Genomic DNA, 17,491 nt, shown 5'->3' on the forward strand with positions numbered 1-17,491 from the left:
ACCAAGTGGCTTGCTAGGCCATTTCAGAGGGCATTTAAGAGTCAACCACATTGCTTTGGGTCTGGAGTCACATGTAGGCCAGGATGACAGATTTCCTTCCCTATAGGACATTAGTGAACCAGGTGGGTTTTTACAACAGTTGACAATAGTTTCATGGTTATCATCAGACTTTTAATTCCAGATTTTTATTGAATTCAAATTCCACCATCTGCCATGGTAGGATTCAAACCCGGGTCCCCTGAGCATTACCCTGGGCCTCTGGATTACTAGTCCAGTGACAATACCACTATGCCATCATCTCCCCACTGGGGTGTGGGTGGGAATGTTGTTGCTTCTGAGGATTAAAGCATTGGAAACCCAGTATGATCCTCATGACTTTCCCATTTAACTGGTGCATTTCCAGTTTTGTGAGAAATCCCCGTGGGACATAAGAAATAGGAGCAGGAGCAGACCATTCAGCCCCTTGAACATGCAATACCATTCAGTAGGATCATGGCTGATCTAATTATGACTTCATCTCCCCTTTACTGTCCCCCCTCCCCCCCGCCCCCTCCCCCGCCATAGCCCTTGAATCCCTTGTAGATCAAAAATCTGTCTAACAGCCTAGACTACCAATGCTGTCTGGGGTAGAGAATTCCAAAGATCCAAGCACAAGCAGATAGGTGATTGTAATATGTAAAGTAGCAATTAAATGAAGATTTAACCCTGCTTTCTGGCTTTAACTGCCAACGCACGGGTTTCCCAAACCGTCTGAAACTCACCAGGGTTATCAAGAGTGTAGCAGGATTGACGTGACTATGAAATTTACAGGCTGTAAAGCCTTTAAATAAAGAGCTATGACAGCTGCTTCCTGGCCTAAGTAAAAGACTTTTTCTCATAGAACTTGCTCTGAGTGTGCCTTCATTGCTTTGGAGGTGATTTCCAACATATAGGACATCATTTCTGCTAGTTTGGAATTTTTAGCTGGATTTTCGTGTAGGTTAGGGAAAGCGCGACTTGCACACTTTTGAGACTTCCAAACTGCATATTTGACCCATGTGTGACTTTGCCCAGGATATTTGTTTTCTCAGGCAGGGTTCAGGTTTGCAGTGCAGTTTGCAAGCTGCAATGGAGTGCGGGGAAAGTGCGGTTGCAGAGGCATGCTGGTTAGAAGGCCCATTTAAAGGCCCAATAAACCACATTTTTCACCCCCACCCCCATCCCAACCCACACTCCCTCAGATCGCTCATGGTATCTCCATGCTCGCTCAGGTCCCCAATGCCACCTCCGTGCTCTTTCAGATCCACATGCTATCCCATGCCTCCTGCATGCCCCCTCAGAATCCCCATGTTAACTCCATGCTCCCTCAGTTCCCCATGCTACCCCTCCCCTTGACCCCCATGTATCCTCTGTAGTCACTCACCCAGCATCCACTATGTACAGTCCTCAGGAGCTATGCATAGGCAATGGGAATTATTTGAAATGAAGATGATTAAAAAATTAAACCTGTTACAATGTAATTCAAAACACTGTTATTCAAAAGTCTGTTATTGATACTGCAAAGAAAACTGTTCTCTGTGAAAAAAGGTTTAAGCTGTGTAAACAAACAACCATGTATTCTAAAACCAAATCAACAGCAGAGGATGTTGCTACAACCTCGTAAAACTGTTCATCATTATCCCTCAACAGCCATGTCAATGGAACTGAGTATGGCAGTAGATTTTTTGGAACTTGGCCAAGCGTTCATAATGGCCACATCTATCAAAACAAACCATAACAGCCACAAGCCCTGAAATCGAAAGAACAGATTATGTCCTCTCCGTTTCAAATCAGATTGCCTGTCAATCAATGGCTGGGAGCAGGCGTTTAGATTTTTTTTTACCTTTCAAATCAAGGGATTTTTTTTCACAGTCAGAGCTGTCTATACATTTACGTTGTAGAACTGTCCTCAACAACAATGTGTAACCTCATGGCCCTGCATATACCCCACTCTACCATTACCGCCAGGCTAGGGATCAACCCTGGTTCAATGAAGAGTGCAGGAGGGCATGCCAGGAGCAGCACCAGGCATACCTAAACATCAGGTGTCAACCTGATGAAGCTACAACACAGGACTACTTGTGTGCCAAACAACATAAGCAGCAAGCAATAGATAGAGCTAAGCAATTCCACAAGCAATGATTCAAATCTAAGCTCTGCAGTCCTGCCACATCCAGTTGTGAATGGTAGTGGACAATTAAACAACTCACTGGAGGAGGAGGCTACACAAGTATCCTCATACTCAATGATGGGGGAGCCCAGCACATCAGTGCAAAAGATAAAGCTGGAGCATTTGCAACAATCTTCAGCCAGAAGTGCTGAATGGATGATCCATGTCAACCTCCTCTGAAGGTCCCCAGCATCACAGATGCCAGTCTTCAGCTAATTCAATTCACTCCAAGTGATATCAAGAAATGGCTGAAGGAACTGGATACAGGAAAGGCTATGGGCCCTGACAATATTCCAGCAATGGTACTGAAGACTTGTGCTCCAGAGCTTGTCGCACCCCTAGCCAAGCTGTTCCAGTACAGCTACAACACTGGCATCTACCCAGCTATGTGGAAAATTGCCCAGGTTTGTCTTGTACTCAAAAAACAGGACAAATCAAACCAGACCAATTATTGCCCCATCAGTCTAGTCTTGATCATTAGTAAAGTGATGGAAGGGGTCATCAACAGTGCTATCAAGCGGCACTTGCTTAGCTGACTGATGCTCAGTTTGGGTTCCATCAGGGCCACTCAGCTCCTGACCTCAAGACAGCTTTGGTTCAAACATGAACAAAAGAGCAGAACTCCAGAGGTGAGGTGAAAGTGACTGCCCTTGACACTTTAGGCAGCATTTGACCGCATGTGGCATCAAGGAGCCCTAGCAAAACTGGAGTCAATGGGAATCGGGGGAAAACTCTCCATTGGTTGGAGTCATACCTAGCACAAAGCAAGATGGTTGTAGTTGTTGGAGATCAATCATCTCAGTTCCAGGACGTCACTGCAGGAGTTCCTCAGGGTAGTGTCCTAGGTTCAACCATCTGTAGCTGTTTCATCAATGACCTTCCATCATGAGGTCAGAAGTAGGGATGTTCGTTGATGATTGCACAACGTTCAGCAACATTCGTGACACCATTCCTTTTAGAATGTTCCCAATTCCTCAGATACTGAAACAGTCCTGTCCAAATGCAGCAAGGCCTGGACAATATCCAGGCTTGGGCTGCCAAGTGGCAAGTAGCATTCACACCAGACAAGTGTCAGGCAATGACCATCTCCAACAAGAGAGAATCTAACCATCGGCCCCTGACATTCAATGCCATTACCACTGCTGAATCCCCCACTATCAACACCCTGGGAGTTACCATTGATCAGAAACTGAACTGGACTAGCCTTATAAATACTGTGGCTACAAGAGCAGGTCAGAGGCTAGGAATCCTGCAGGACTAACCCATCTCCTGACTTTCCAAAGCCTGTCCACCATCTACAAGGCACAAGTCAAGAGTGTGCTGCAATACTTGCCTGGATAATTGCAGCTCCAACAACACTCAAGAAGCTTGACACCATCTAGGAGAAAGCAGTGCCCACTTGATTGGCCCCCCATCCACAAATATTCACACCCTCCACCACCAACGCACAGTAGCAGCAATGTGTACCATCTACAAGATGCACTGCAGGAACTCACCAAGGCTCCTCAGACAGCATCTTCCAAACCCACGAGTGCTGCCGTCTAAAAGGACAAAGGCAGCAGACACATGGAACCACCATCACCTGGAAGTGCCCCTCCAAGACACTAACCATCCTGACTTGGAAATATATCACCATTCCTTCACTGTCGGTGGATCAAAATCCTGGAACTCCCACTCTAACAGTACAATGGATGTACCTACACCATATGGACTGCAGCGGTTCAAGAAGGCTGCTCACTGCCACCTTCTCAAGGGCAAGTAGTTATGGGCAATAAATTCTGGCCGAGCCAGCAATGCCCACATCCCCTGAGTGAATAAAAACAAAAGCCCAGTACCAACATAACGAGAAAAGTTTACCAACACATTTTTCTACATTTTTGAAAGCATTATGGAACTTTCACAATTGGAAAAAGTACTGTAATGCATGTCAACACTTACACAATGATAGTCAATATAATGGTTAACTTAAATTTGTGAGACAGATCCACGATGAATCATTGCATTATAAATAGATCTACATCACAATGCAGCATCCAATAGTGACATTTGAAGGTGTCGAACATTTTATTCTTACGTTTTAGAAAGTGTGCACAAACTCTCCAAGGAGGTGCGTTATTTTAGCGCTTCCAAAACCCACACCAGTATACAAAAATTCCTGTGGTCCTCACAGTGGGGACCCAGACCTCGAAAGAAGTGCATGGGCACCCAAGACCTTCTTGACCCACAAAAAGACCACACAAAATGGTGCGAGGTCGGGCAAACGCTGGAAAATTATTTTCCAGCAAAAAAAAAACTCTGTCCAGTGTTTTATGACCCGATTCTCACCTCCATTAGGAGAAAAAAAATCCAGTCATTTGACTGTGATCTGCATTTCCCTCCAGTCACCCTTCTCAGCAGAATTGGAGACTTCTGCAGATGTTCCTTGGACTTCTGATGAAGTACAGGAGGAGCAGCACCAGTAACACCAATAGCAGCAGGAGCACCACCAGCAAGAGCTGCTCCTTTTCCTCACCACAAGCCCTCCACAGTACAGAGGAGATAATACACAGCTTCAACTCAAAGGAGGTGATATCCCAACACAGGGTTTACAGGCACAGGATCAATTTTCTGGATATAACTGAGCACAGAGCTGCCTCAGAGAGCTGAAGATTTTTAAAATAAAAAATAAAACTATTAAAAATAATAAAAACATGTCCCCTCATGTGACTTTGTCATATGAGCAGGGACATGTTAAATATGAGTATTAAAAGGTGTTATGTTTTTTTAAATCACTGGTCGAAACCTCACCCCGCCCATGGATGGGGTTTCGCCAAAAATGCAAAGGCTACTTGGCATTTTCGCCCAACTGCCCGCCAACCGAACGGCTGGACGGGCAGCGAAAATTCTAGTCAATTAATTGACTAAGGGCCTTAAAAGGCCGCTTAATTGTCACCGGGCGTGCTGCCGAGTCCTGCATGCGCCTGCCAACTGAAATGTCACACAAGTACGTGATGACATTGGTATGCTCGCCCATGCTTCATTTTACGCTTGTTCAGGTTGGGCATGTGCCCGCCCGACGAGAGAAGAATTCTTCCCTTTGGGCCTTTTGTCACATTAAACATACGATGTAAGTGCGAGTTGTTACATGTGATTTATCCAGTCAGCCTTACTCACTAGAAATAATTATCAAGAAGCAATGTAGATTTGGTATTGGGCATCATTGGGTATGTTTGCCTTAACCTCTTGTCCACAGGACTTGGATAGAAGAAGAGTTCCTGGAAGAAGTACATTCTCACCGACGAAAAATCCAAGCAGGATTGAAACATAAACTGGGTATCTCCGTTGCCGCTGCAATACACAATGTCTTGCATTGGTGGTACTTCAACTCGCCACCTGGGGAGATTGTATCTCTTGGAGTCGTCAGTCAAGGTGAGCCATCTCCTTTTATTAGAAATATCGGGGGGGATTTTTTTCAACCATGTGCTGCTCCTAATGGCATAACCAGAAGTTTGTGCCACTTCCTCTCTCTTGCTTTTTCCCATTACTGTTAGGAAATAGAGATAGTTTAAGTAAGCTATATTTGTATTTGGGTGTGTTTCTTTAAGTTTAATTTGTATTTCTGTATTTGTGTGTTAAGAAAAAGGGAAAGTTGAGTTTTAGTTTCACTTTAAAAGATGCCTGCATTTTAATGAAGGTTTTACAATTCTTGAAGGTTAAACAAACACAAGGTTAAAAAAAACTGTACTTTTGCCTAGCAACAGGAGGCCCCACAGAGACAGAAAAGTAGTTTCAGTTCAGTTAGAAGCAGTTTCAAGTGGAATCAGCCTAGGAGGGACAGATAGCATGTCCCAAACTAAAGTTGAAGCCAGCTGCCAGGAAAATCTGGACAAAGGAGAGGAAACTGCAGGAGCAGTTTCCAGAAACTAAAGAAGAAAGCCCCCAGATCCAGCAGAGTGGAACAAGAAAGGTCCCAAGAGGACAGTCTAGTCAAAGGACAAGGACAGGAATCTGAAAAAAGTCCTGTTCTGTGAAATTGAAAGTAAGGAGCAGAGAGGGAGCTTCGAGCTTCAAGGGGGAAAGCTGCAGGACGCAGATTTAAAGAGATATAGGCATGCAAAAAGCCGGAAGATCCATGGGGACAGCCGAAGGTCTGTAACTCTTTACTATGGGCATGTGAAGCAGTGGTGTTCTGTTGGCACGACTGAGCATACGAGAGTATGTGGAAGCAAGCTTGAATGCATGTGGCGATCCAGGGGAGAGGAACATTGGAAGGAGAGTTCAAAACCCTGGAGATGGACCCTTGCAGAAGGCATCTGAGAGAAAGCATTGTTTGGGAGAAGATTCCAGAGCGAGTTCTTCGGGAGTGGAGATTAGAAACCCTTGTGTGAAAGATGGAATTCAGTGAGACCAGTTGGCTCACTGTGTGACAAGCGTCTGGGGGGAAATGATGAGAGATCCATAGCATCTGTTTGGAGTGGCATCTGTCACTTGGTTGCAGAGAGTCGTGTGTCTGACCACAGGTCGCCTATTAGTTTACGTGGACAGTGTACTTACTGTGCACATAAGAATATAAGATAGCGTTTGTAACTTGTGTTATCCTTACAAATCTGTATATATTTGTAAGGGTATAGTTGTGGGCAAAGGAGTCATTTCCTGTTTAATAAATATTTTATTCTTTTCTTCAGCTAACTCCTGGGACTTTGTTCAGTAGCCACTCTCCACGTATCTAAACAAAAAAATAGATGTTAGAATCTATCAGGCCGGGTTCCACCTTGGGATTTGACTTGTCCAGTAGTTACATCAGCTCGGATCATAACATTACCCTCAGGATTCCAAATAAAATTTAAATGCGGCAGCATGCATGGGAGATAGGTGCGATCACATGGTGGGGGAAGCTTTTCAGTAGTGAAACCCACCATCAGCTGGCAATGCTGCAATAAAAGAGTCTTTTGGTCAAACAGGGAGGCTCTGCACTATGACCAAAACCTTCCTGTCCAGCTCCATTTCCATTAACATAAGAACTGAAAGCATAAATGTGGCATGAAAGTTTTTGAAAATTAACTTTCAGTTGTTTATATTTCACCTTACATTGGTTTCATTTTTTTCACATGTACATCATCATTATTTGTTGAGACTAGTTTAGTCAGAGAGCTAAATGTACTGGTACACCCCATAGTTGGCATGCATTGATGGTTACATGGGAGTTAGGGACATTTCCTTTATTATGGAAGAAACAATGTGGTGTATTTTTGTTTACTCTTTATTGAATGTTCATGTGATTGTCCAGTGTTGTACTCTCCACTCTTTTGGAAATGACCGAACTTGCAGGCACAACTGGCCCTCCCTTCTGTGCATTGTAAGGACATTATCCAAGACCCCTGCCAGTTGTAGGTGAATTCAAAGCCCTATAAGGACTCTGCCATCCAACACCCTGAGATGGACACACACTTGGACAGCACTTACACCATCCTTTAGGCCCCTCATTTTCTTAATTTGACTAAGTGTCCTCACCAACCCAGGACATCATGGCCTTCCCACTTCACTCCTCCATGCCCTCGACATCACCCTCAGTCCTCCTTTGGATCCCATTTCCAATCTTCTATGTCCTCGATCCCAGTCCACACCACCGCTCCCCTCACCACTGATTCACCCTTGTCGGCACAGAGCTTCCATGCAAGTTGCCATACTTCTGCTCCCCTCCCTTGTGCCATAGAGTTAAACAAGGAAAATCGCTCAAATCAAAACAGAGTGCTGGAAAGCTCAGCAGGTCTGTCAGCATTTCAAGAGAAACAGAGTTGATGTGTTGAATCAAATATGACTTCTTTGGAATTGAAGGGATGTAGAAATGTGATGTGTTTTGTGCTGTTGAAAGGCAGGACGGGAGGTAGAATAAAGAGAAGGTCTTGGATAGTTAAGGGAGCTGGGAAGAGATTAAATAACAAAGACGTCATGGCACAAAGGCTTAGGGAGTGATAATGGTTGTAGTGAAGAAACAAAGCATTGGTCCAGAGTGAATGTTAATGGCAGGATAATGAACAGCTATTTCTGAAAGCAAAAACACGGGGAAAAAATGCAGACTGATTAGTCAAGAAAAGAATCAAAATGGAAGACAGAGTTCGTGGTCTGAAGCTGTTGAACTCAATGTTGAGTTGAATTAACTTGGGAAGACTGTAAGGTGCCTAATCAGAAGATGAGGTGCTGTTCCTCCAGCTTGCGTTAAGCTTTTCACTGGAATAACGCAACTGGCCGAAGACAGAAATGTGAGCCTGAGAGCAAGGAGGTGAAATAAAATGGCAAACAACTGGAAGGTCAGGGCAGCATGTTTGTGGACTGAGCAAAGGTGTTCTGCAAAGCAGTCACCCAGTCTGCATTTGGTCTCCCCAGTGTTGAGACCACGTTATGAACAGCGAATACACTAGACTAAATTGAAAGAAGTACAAGTAAATCACTGCTTCACCTGGAAGGCGCTTGTGACATGTCTTCCTTTTTCCACAACTGAGGAATCACCCCCCACTATGGTTGACGAGGCCCTTAACCGTATCTGACCCATTTCCCATACTTTTGCTCTCACCCATTCCCCTCTACCCCAGAACCACGATAGGATTGCCCTTGCCTCACTTTGCCCACCACCAGCCTCCATATTCAAAGGAATATCTTTCACCATTTCCGCCCACCACCAAACACATCTTCCCCTCCCCCGTCAGCATTCTGAAGGGACCATTTCCTCCGTGACACCCTGGTCCACTCCACTATCATGCCCAACACCTCATCCCCTTCCCACTACACCTTCCCATGCGATGCAACTAACATGAGTATTCATAGCATCCAAATATATTACAAGTGGGAATTTGCCACAGGCCAGAGTGAGGCCTGATGCACCTCAAACATGCCACTGACTTTATCTCTGCATCTCACTTGCCATCAGGAAATTGAGATTTCACATTCTGCCTAATTAAGTCACTCCACACGCCACATTTCCTGCTCTTGCGGGCTCCATAAAATTTCCCTTATCTTTTCTTCCTCCAATCCCAGAAGGGAAAAAAGTAGTAAAAAGTAGGAAATAAGAGTATTGGTCTGAACTGTTTTTCCTTCTGGGATTTTCTCCCCTCTTCTGACTGACCTGTGCAGGGAGGGGTAGAAATCCATGGGCAAGGGGCACTCATTGAAGTGGCCATTTTACCAATTTATGTGCAAGACATCACAGTTAATTCCGGTCCTGGTCTCACTTTTAATATCTAGACTTCCTAGCAGGAGTCACAAGAAGAAGCAGGATACCTGGGTTGATTTCTCTGCTGTCAAATCCAGGAGAGATGAGATCAATGTAGCACCCTTAAAGATACTAGAAAGCACAGCCAAGATCAGGGATTGTACCTGCAGGAGCTAGGCTACAAATAGGCAGAGCACTTTCCCACCATACATCTGCTGAGTCTTTTCTGTCAACCAGCAATAGTTGGCAGTTCAGCAGCTGAAAAGAGCAAGCCATGAACAGACTGTCTTATGATAAAATTCCCCCTATTCTGAAGCCTCATTCTCTTGTTCTTAAGGTCACTATTCTCTGCATGTTACCCGTTCATTGTAAACAAAGAAAATTAAAATCAGCAGCTTGTATTTCATTATATCCAAAATATAATATATTTATAATGCATAATAATTCCCATGGAGACCAATAACATGAAAGAATCAAACTTCCCAAATGACCCCAATGGAAAAATCTGAGGGACAAAATTCCACTTCTTAGAAGCTTTTACTGTAACAATCCACCTAAAATCAACACGCATTAAATATGAATTAACAGGAAAATTGTATTCAGTAGAAATTATAAACTACTCTTTAAATAGCTGATCCAACAGGGCTAAATCTCACGCATTTCTCAGGCAACACGTGACAAATGGGCCACCACGTGCAGTCCCAAAGCCCTCCCTAGCTGTCTGGTAGATTTCAACCACCCTTTGTCATGCTGGGTCTAATCCTCAAGTAGCCTTCTACAATCGCTTTGCTCTCTCTGAGATACCTGGACACAGTTATCTCCAACAAGATGCACTTCTGTGGAATCTCTCATTCTTGGGTCATGACACTTCCCAGAGTACCCTTAATCCGACCGCCCAAACCATCCCAGTACACGGTATGGCCAGCTCTGGCAGAAACTACTCAGCTCTACAGTGTCTGTGAACTGTTCACACAGCTTTGTGGTTTCCATCCTTTCCGCTTCACAGCCCCAGTTCTGTTCTGTTTATATGCCTTTGCTGTCACTGAGATGAAGACTGACCACAGGCTGAAATCCGATTCCCAGCCTATTTATTTTTCCCAATTAAATTCTGTTCCTTAGCAAGCGAGGGCACAGGATTATTTCTGAGAAGCCTGATGTCACTGCCAGGAAAATCAATTAGGAAACACCTCCTCCCAGAAATCTAAATTTTTGGGTTTTTGTTTCAAGAACACAGGCTTTGAAACCATTTCATGACAAATGGAATATTTTTACAGAGAGTGGTTAGAAAGTGGAGCTTGCTATAAGACCATAAGATGTAGGACCAGAAGTAGGCCATTCGGCCCATTGAGTCTGCTCCACCATTCATTGAGATCATGGCTGATCTGATAATCCTCAATTCCAATTTCCTGCCTTTTCCCCATAACCCTTGATTCCCTTACTGATTAAAAATCTGTCCACCTCAGCCTTGAATATACTTAACGACCCAGCCTCTACAGCCCTCTTCCATAAAGAATCCCACAGATTGACTACCCTCAGAAAGAAGAAATTCATCCTCATCTCTGTTTTAAATGGACACCCCCTTACCCTGAGATTATGCCCTCTGGCCCTAGACTCTCCCACAAGGGGAAACAACCTCTCAGCATCTACCCTGTCAAGCCCCTAAGAATCTTATATGTTTCAATAAGGTCCTCTCATTCTTCTAAACTCCAACTAGTACAGGCCCAACCTACTCAACCTCTCCTCATAAGAAAATCCCTCCACACCCAGGATCAACCTAGTGAACCTTCTCTGGACTGCCTCCAATGCCAGTATATCTTTCCTTAGATAAGGGGATCAAAATTGTTCACAGTATTCTAGGTGTGGTCTAACTAGTGCCTTGCATAGTTTTAGCAAGACTTCCCTATTTGTATACTCCATTTCCTTTGAAATAAAGGCCAACATTCCATTTGCTTCCCCTATTACCTGTTGAACTTGTATGTTAGTTTTTTGAGACTCACGCACAAGGACTCCCAAATCTCTCTGTGCTGCAGCCTTCTGCAGTCTTTCTCCATTTAAGTAATATTCAGCTCCTCTATTCTTCCTGCCAAAGTGCATAACCTCACATTTTCCCACATTATAGTCCATTTGCCAAGTTTTTGCCCACTCACTTAACCTGTCCAAATCCCTCTGTAGACTCCTTGTGTCATCCTCACCACTTGCCTTCCCACCTATTTTTGTGTCATCCGCAAACTTGGCGATAGTACATTCACTTCCCTCATCTAAGTCATTTATATATTGTAAATAATTAAGGCCTCAGCACTGATCCATGTGGCACTCCACTTGTTACAGGTTGCCATTCTGTAAATGCCCCCCTTATCCCAACTCTCTGTCTTCTATTAGTTAGCCAATCGTCTACTCCCAACACCATGGGCTCTTATCTTATTAACTAGCCTTATGTGCAGTACTTTATCGAACGCCTTTTGGAAATCCAAATATATTACATCTCCTGGTCCCTCTATATCTACCCTGCTTATTACTTCCTCAAAGGATTCTAATAAATTTGTTAGGCATGATTTCCCCTTCATGAAGTCATGCTGACTCTGCTTGATTAGATTATGTATTTCTAAATGCTCTACTATTACATCCTTTATAATAGACTCCAACATTTTTCCAATGGCAGATGTTAAACTAACTGGCCTATAGTTACTTGTTTTTTGTCTCCCTCCCTTTTTGAATAAGGATGTTACATTGGCCATTCTCCAATCCTCTGGGACTTTTTCAGAATCTAAGGATTCTTGGAAGATTGCTACCAGTGCATCCACTATCTCTGTAGCTGCTTCCTTTAATATCCTAGGATGCAACCCATCAAGTCCAAGGGACTTATCAGCCTTTAACCCCATTAGTTTCCCTAGTACTTTTTCTCTGGTGATAGTTATTGTATTTATTTCCTCCCTCCTTTTGCCCTTGATTATTTAGTATTTTTGGAATGCTATTAGTATCTTCTACCATGAAGACTGAAGCAAAGTATTTATTCAACTCCTCTGCCATTTCCTGGTTCCCCATTGTTATTACCCCAGCCTCATTCTCTAAGGGGCCTATGTTCACTTCGGCCTCTCTCTTCCTTTTTATATATTTAAAGAAGCCCTTACTGTCTGTTTTTATGTTACTTGCTAGTTACCCTCAAAGTTTATTTTCTCCCTCTTTTTTTTTGGGTCATCTTCTGTTGGTTTTTAAAACTTTCCCAATCCTCTAGCTTACCACTAACCTTTGCTACATTGTATGTTTTTTCTTTCAATTTGATACTGTCCTTAACTTCCTTGGTTAACCATGGTTGGTTTATCCCCTTCTTGACTCCTTCTTCCTCTCTGGGATACATCTTTGTTGAGAGTCATGAACTATTTTATTGAACATCTGCCATTGTTCATCAACCGTCTTTTCTGCTAAACTCCTTTCCCAGTCCAACTCTGCCCTCATTCCATTGTATTTACCCTTATTTAAGTTTAGCACAGTTGTTTCCAACCCAAGTTTCTCACTCTCAAACTGAATGCTAAATTCTACCATATTATGGTCATGTTTCCTAGGGGATCCTTTACTCTGGGATCATTTATTAAACCTGCCTCATTACACATTACCAGATCCAAAATAGCCTGATCCCTGGTTGGATTCACAATATATTGTTCTAAGAAACTGTTCCGAATACACTCTATGAATTCTTGCTCGTGTCTACTTCTGTCAAATTGATTTTCCCAATCTACATGAAGATTAAAGTCACCCATGATTAATGTACTGCCTTTTTTACATGCCCTCATGATCTCCTGATTTATTCTCTGCCCTACAGTATAGTTCCCACCAGTGTCTTCTTCCCCTTATTATTTGTTACCTTCATCCATATGGATTCTACATCTTCCGATCCAAGATCCTTTCTTGCTATCGTACTTATTCCATCTCGTACTAACAAAGCTACCCCACCACCCTCTCCTTCTTGCCCATCCTTTTGAAAAGTCACAGACCTCTGAATATTTAGTTCCCAGCTTTTATCTGCTTGTAACCACGTCTCCTCAATGGCTATAAGATCATACCCATTAACCTCTATTTGTGCCATTAATTCATTTATTTTGTTCCGAATACTATGTGCATTTAAGTAAAGAGCCATTAATTTTGCCTTTTTACCATTTTTAATCCTTTTGACTCTATTTGCTGCTGTTTTTTAATGTTTGTACACTCTGTCCCTTCCTGTCACACTCTGGTTATCATTACCTAAATAGCTGCCCTGCAAGGCAGCCATGTCCTTTTGCTTTGTAAGCCTACGTATCCCCTTTCCAGAACCCTCCCCCCGCTATTTAGTTTAAAGCCCTCTCTACAGCCCTAGATATTCGGTTCGCCAGGACACTTGTCCCAGCACGGTTCAAGTGAAGCCCATCCCACCTGAACAGCTCTCTTCTACCCCAGTTATGGGGCCAGTGCCCCATGAACTGAAACCCATTCCTCCCACACCAATCTCTGAGCCACGGATTTAACTCCTTGACTTTATTTACCCTATGCCAATTTGCCCGTGGCTCAGGTAGCAATCCCAAGATTATTACCTTGGAGGTTCTGTTTTTTAATTTAGCTCCTACTGTTCAAATTCTTTCAGCAGAACCTCCTTTCTGGTCCTATCAATGTCATTGGTACCAACATGGACGACGACAACTGGATCCCTCCCCTCCCACTCCAAGTTCCTCTCCAGCCCTGAGGAGACGCCCTTAACCCTGGCACCGGGCAGGCAACACAACCTTCCGGACTCATGCTCACAGCTGCAGAGAACAGTATCTATCCCCTTAATTATACTGTCCCCTACCACTACTACATTCCCATTTCCTCCCCCCACTTGAATGGCTTCCTGTACCACGGTGTCGTGATCAGATTGCTCATCCTTCCTGCAGTCCCCACTCTCATCCACACAGCTTGCAAGAACATTGTAACTATTGGACAGTGCAGGGGCCAAGGCTCCTCAAACGCTACCCCCCAAGTCCTAAAACTGCTTCACCTGCAGTCACACCCTCCTATCCCTGATCACAGACCAAATTTGAATTATCTAATCTGAGAGGTGTGACTGCCTCCTGGAGCAAAGTATCCAGGTAACTTTCTCCTTCCCTGATGTGGCGCAATGTCTGCAACTCGGACTCCAGTTCCTTAACTCGGATCTGAAGTTCCTCAAGTTGCAAACATTTGGTACAGATGTGTTTGCTCTGGATCATCTTGGTGTCCAGCAGTACCCACATGCTGCAGCAGCAACACATCACCCATCCTGCCATCGCTATCGTATTTTATTAAATTTATTAACTAATTACTCTAGTATCCCCACTCTTTACACTTTATTATAATTAATTTTTATATTTTTTATATCGATCTTATACTTAACAAGCTATCTTTAAGAAAAAGAGAAAAAAAAGTCTAGCAATCTAAACACAAACTAAAGACCTTACTTTACTTTAAAGACTAGAAATACTCACCAATCCTACTCACCAATCAGATGCTCTCCGTGCTCTTTTCTCTCTCATGCTCTTTAATGGTCTCACACTCTTCTCTCACTCTCTCACTGTGAAATGCCCCGCTCCTCTCGCCCTCACTCCCTGTAAATGGCCCTGCTGCTTTCTCACACTCTCTCGCTGTAAATGACCATGCTGTTTCTCTATCACTCTCACCCTGTAAATGACTATGCTGTTTCTCTCACACTCTCCCACGGTAAATGGTCCCACTGTTTCTCTCACACTCTCTCATTGTAAATGGCCCCACTGTTTCTCTCACACTCTCTTGCTGTAAATGACCACGCTGTTTCTCTCGCACCCTCTCACTGTAAATAGCTCTGCTGCTTTCTCACACTCTCTCGCTGTAAATGACCATGCTGTTTCTCTCTCACTCTCACCCTGTAAATGACCATGCTGTTTCTCTCACACTCTCTCACTGTAAAAGGCCCTGCTGTTTCTATCACACTCTCTCGCTGTAAATGACCACGCTGTTTCTCTCACACTCTCTCACTGTAAGGACTGAGTGTCCCAGCACCGACTGTGTGTCTATAACAGGACATGCTACCACATGCGTAGTTAAAGCAAATAGCATAGATGCATTTAAGAGGAGGCTAGATTATTTTTTTAATTCTTGGGATGTGGGCGTCGCTGGCAACACCAGCATTTGTTGCTTATCATTCATTGGCCCTTGAGAAGGTGGTGGTGAGCCACCTTCTTAAACTGCTGCAATCTGAATGGCACAGGTACACCCATGTGCTGTTAGGAAGCTCCAGGATTTTGACAGTGAAGGAATGGTGATATAGTTCCAAGTCAGGATGGTGTGTGGCTTGGAGGGGAATTTGCAGGTGATGGTGTTGCAATGCATCTGTTGCCCTTTTAAGTAGAGATCATGGGTTTGGAAAGGTGCTGTCGGAGGAGCCTTGGTGAGTTGCTGCTGTGCATCTTGTAGATGGTACACACTGCTGCCATGGAGTGTCAGTGGTGAAGTGAATCAATGTTTAAGGTGATGGATGGGGCCCGATCAAGCAGGCTGCTTCGTCCTGGATGGTGTTGAGCTTCCTGACTATTGTTGGAGCTGCAATTATCTAGGCAAGTGGAGAGTATTACATCCTACTCTGACTCATGCCTGTAAGAAGGAGAAAGGAATAGAAGGAAATGCTGATGGAATCAGATGAAATAAGATGCATGTAGGCTCATGTGGAGCATAAACACTAACACAGAGCAATTGGTCAATCATAATGTTCTTTAGGGAAATCTGTTGTCCTTACCTGGTCTGGCCTACAGCCTACATGTGACTCCAGACCCGCAGCAATGTGCTTGACTTTTAAATGCCCTCCAAAATGGCCTAGCAAGTCACTCAGTTGTGTCAAACCACTGCAAGGTCACAAAAAAGGAATGAAACCAGACAGACAAGCCGGCATCGACCTAGGCACCGGGAACAACAATGGCAAACCCAGCCCTGCCAACCCCGCAATGTCCTCCTTACTAACATCTAGGGACTACTGCCAAAATTGGGAGAGCTATCTCACAGACTAGTCAAGCAACAACCTGACATAGTCATCCTCATGGGATCATATCTTACAGACAATGTCCCAGACACCACCATCGCCATCTCTGGGTATGTCCTGTCCCACCGGCCGGACAGACCCAGCAGAGGTGGCGGCACAGTGGTATACAGTCGGAAGGGAGATGCCCTGGGAGTCCTCAACATCGACTCCAGACCCTATGACATCACATGGCATCAGGTCAAACATGGGCAAGGAAACCTCCTGCTGATTACCACATAGCGCCCTCCCTCAACTGATAAATCAGTGCTCCTCCATGTTGAACAGCACTTGGAGGAACAACTGAGGGTGGCAAGGGCGCAGAATATACTCTGAGTGACGGACTTCAATATCTATCAGCAAGGGTGGCTCAGTAGCACCACTACCGGCCGAGTCCTAAATGACATAGCTGCTAGACTGGGTCTGCGGCAGGTGGTGAAGGAACCAACAAGAGGGAAAAACATACTTGACCTCATCCTCACCAACCTGCCTGCCGCAGATGCATCTGTCCATGACAGTATCGGTAGGAGTGACCACCACACAGTCGTTGTGGAGACGAAGTTCCGCCTTCACATTGAGGATACCCTCCATTGTGTTGTGTGGCACTACCAATGTGCTAAATGGGATAGATTTCAAACAAATGTAGCAACTCAAGACTCGGCATCCATGAGGCGCTGTGGGCCATCAGCAGCAGCAGAATTGTACTCAACCACAATCTGTAACCTCATGGCCCAGCATATCCCCCACTCTACCATTACCATCAAGCCAGGAGATCAATCCTGGTTCAATGAAGTGTGCAGGAGGGCATGCCAGGAGCAGCACTAGGCATACCTAAAAATGAGGTGTCAACCTGGTGAAGCTACAACACAGGACTACTTGCGTGCCAAACAGAATAAGCAGCAAGTGATAGACAGAGCTAAGCGATCCCACAACCAATGGATCAGATCTAAGCTCTACAGTCCTGCCACACCCAATCGTGAATGGTGGTGGACAATTAAGCAACTCACTGGAGGAGGAAGCTCCACAGATATCCCCATCCTCAATGGTGGAGGAGCCCAGCACATCAGTGCAAAAGAGAAGGCTGAAG

The 17,491-nt window shown here is 44.4% G+C and overlaps 1 protein-coding gene across 1 annotated transcript in view; it reads left to right on the plus strand.

The window, feature by feature from the left end:
- The window catches only part of mdh1b (malate dehydrogenase 1B, NAD (soluble)), a 62,282-nt gene that overhangs the window by 29,827 nt on the left and 14,964 nt on the right, over positions 1 to 17,491 (plus strand). Inside the window, exon 7 of the mRNA XM_078551544.1 lies at positions 5,421 to 5,596. Within this exon, the coding sequence (XP_078407670.1) occupies positions 5,421 to 5,596 (176 nt within the window). The remainder of the gene's footprint in view (positions 1 to 5,420; positions 5,597 to 17,491) is intronic.

The sequence above is a fragment of the Cetorhinus maximus genome, chromosome 11 (genome assembly GCF_964194155.1).
Source record: "Cetorhinus maximus chromosome 11, sCetMax3.hap1.1, whole genome shotgun sequence".
Taxonomy (NCBI): Eukaryota; Metazoa; Chordata; class Chondrichthyes; order Lamniformes; family Cetorhinidae; genus Cetorhinus; species Cetorhinus maximus.